We start from the raw sequence: 2,435 nt of genomic DNA on the forward strand, positions 1-2,435 counted from the left end.
GCACAGTGTAACTGAGGAGAGCTGGTACGTTACAGAATCATGGCCAATATGCTAGCAAAGTAGGGAATTCATAGTAAAATAGCAATACAGAAAGTTTGCTGCTCATTCTCCAGTGCTCTCTGTATTTTGGGTTCTACTGCTCTCGTATTCATTAACAAATTGAAAGTAAGGATACACCAGTTGGCACAGGCAAAGAAAGAAAGAAGTATATGGTTTAGTAGCAGCAAACTCTCAGAGCAAAATTCCCAGAGATTCTACACCAAGACATAAAGAACAAAGTCCTGGGCCACACTCCTCCTCTGTAACTCCTGCCTCCATAACACTGCAGCTTCCACAGTACTGGACGCTGTCCACAGAGAGCTCTTCACCCAGCCTAATGCTCCAAGAAGTAGAATTTTAAAGGCACCTTTTTATTTCTGCTAATTAAAAGAATTGAAACTTCTTCCCAAGAGCAGTCTCCTCACCCAAAGAGCAGTAACCTTCAGGGTTGTTTGGAAAAACAGAAAGCGGGAGCAGCGTTGGCAGAAAACACTTTTATTTTTAGCAAAATGATCCTGGTAAAAAGCAGAAGGCAGGAATGTTCTGAGAAGTACTCTGGCCCATACAGCTTCAGGATCTTAATCCTAAAATCTTAAGAAGTCTGGATAAACACAAGCACTGCAGGGCACATCTCAGTTCATTTAACATTTAACATGGGTGACTCAATTAAACTTTCCCACATCAGCCAGAAGAGAATTTGTAGAAAGACTGCTGCCCTTGACAGGCAGCATGCACAAGGGCTGGGCCCCCAGAATGAAATGGGAAAGACCCTGACACTTGCCACACAGCACAGCAAACTGCAAAACAGTACAGAACAAGCAGTGCTACATCTGCCACATCTGCAGATCATAAAGGGAGACCTTCCCCTGCACAGATTATCATTAATTCAAGGTCCAAGGTTCCGTGCCATCAGTTTTGCAGGGTTCAGGAAAGAAGACCATGCCAATCCTAGTCTGAAATAACCTTCACGCTACAGAAAGCAAGCCAAAGTTGTACACCTATGCATGTAAAGCAAAGGCAAGGGCATGCACAGAAATGGCTCTGAGTATTTCAGCATCTTCTATATACAATAAGCATATTTTCTCCTCTGCTCCCTTTCTCATTTGCAGAAGAAGAGTTGTTCCCTTTCTCATTTGCATATGTGATGTATTTGCCAAAAGCATGAGAGCAGTTGAAAAAAAAATGAGGGCACCAAATGGAAGTTGAATGACAATAAGAAATATGAAAATGCTCTGACAGACATCATTCTTGCTTATATCTTGACTGGTGATGAATTCCATCAGACTCGTTTCAGTTTCACTGTTATTGTTCTAAACTACACCACACAATTTAAGACAAGCAGAACAAAGCACGCACTAAAGATGAGAACTACAACCCTTTGGGAAAATCTGACATTTCTCTCTGATAGAGCAGCATTCAGATGCAGCTTTTAACTCTTGACTTTGCTGAGCCTTAAATTCCCAAACAGTCAGAAGTCCAAGAACTACGAGTACAGTTACAAATCCTAAACCCAGAAGTATATGTAATGAAGTGTTTTAATCACTTACCTACAGGTAATCCTAATATATGATCTGGTGAGGGTAGCCCAAATCGGAATTTCTTAGTATCGTGACTGATTTCCTAAGAAAACAAATAAAATTAGAATGAGGTCAACATCACCACTGCTTTGAACTTCAGACTCTACTCAACATGATATGCTTTAGCCAGCCTGTTCTCTGTTAGGATGCAAGCCAAAGGCTAGGAAGTTAAGCTGAAATGACTTTGAAAACTTAAGTTTAAACATACCAGAAGTTTCAGAAGCAGCCTTTTCCTCTAATTCCACACAGAGTGAGTTTTACCTGTCTGTGCAATCCCTACAGAGCCTTTACATACATAAAATCTGGAAACCCTCTATTGCCCAAGGCCAGTGAGCACATTTCATGATTTATGGCCAAAGATCAATGGGCAAGACCCGGCGCCACGTAGAAGCACAGGCTGTTGGGCTTGCTTCTTACTGGTAGCCACTGGACAGAAATCAAGGGTAAAACACAGCTCAAAACTAGGACTTGAACATACGAAGAAATTAGTCTACCCTCCTCTCAAAAGAACCATAACACTGCGGTACAGGCATAAATCCTGCTCTACCTGAGGGAAACACTGCAGCGTGCCTGCGGGAGCCCCCGGAGGGAACCGCTGCGGCGTGCCTGCGGGAGCCACAGCCGCCCTCAATGGCTCCGAGCACTTCTCCGGCCCCGAAGCTCGGGGCAGCCCGCGACAATCCGCCCCTCAGACCCCGCCCGGGGCAACCGAACCCACAGCCCCCTCACACCCCCCTGGAGCACGAGGCCAAGAGCCCACTCAGACCTCCTTGGAGCACGGGACCAAAAGACCCCTCACACCCCCCTGGGCACGGGACC

At 45.0% G+C, this 2,435-nt stretch overlaps 1 protein-coding gene across 1 annotated transcript in view; it reads right to left on the reverse strand.

Annotated features, from left to right (window-relative positions):
* LOC103781539 (NADH-cytochrome b5 reductase 2) overlaps positions 1-1,659 on the reverse strand; it is a gene marked incomplete at its 5' end in the record, with an annotated part of 7,838 nt that extends 6,179 nt beyond the window's left edge. Inside the window, one exon of the mRNA XM_008949264.1 lies at positions 1,587-1,659. Coding sequence (XP_008947512.1) covers positions 1,587-1,659 — 73 coding nt within the window. The remainder of the gene's footprint in view (positions 1-1,586) is intronic.
* Between the last annotated feature and the right edge of the window lie 776 nt (positions 1,660-2,435).

Source organism: Merops nubicus, unplaced genomic scaffold, assembly GCF_000691845.1.
Source record: "Merops nubicus isolate BGI_N331 unplaced genomic scaffold, ASM69184v1 scaffold42411, whole genome shotgun sequence".
Classification (NCBI taxonomy): Eukaryota; Metazoa; Chordata; class Aves; order Coraciiformes; family Meropidae; genus Merops; species Merops nubicus.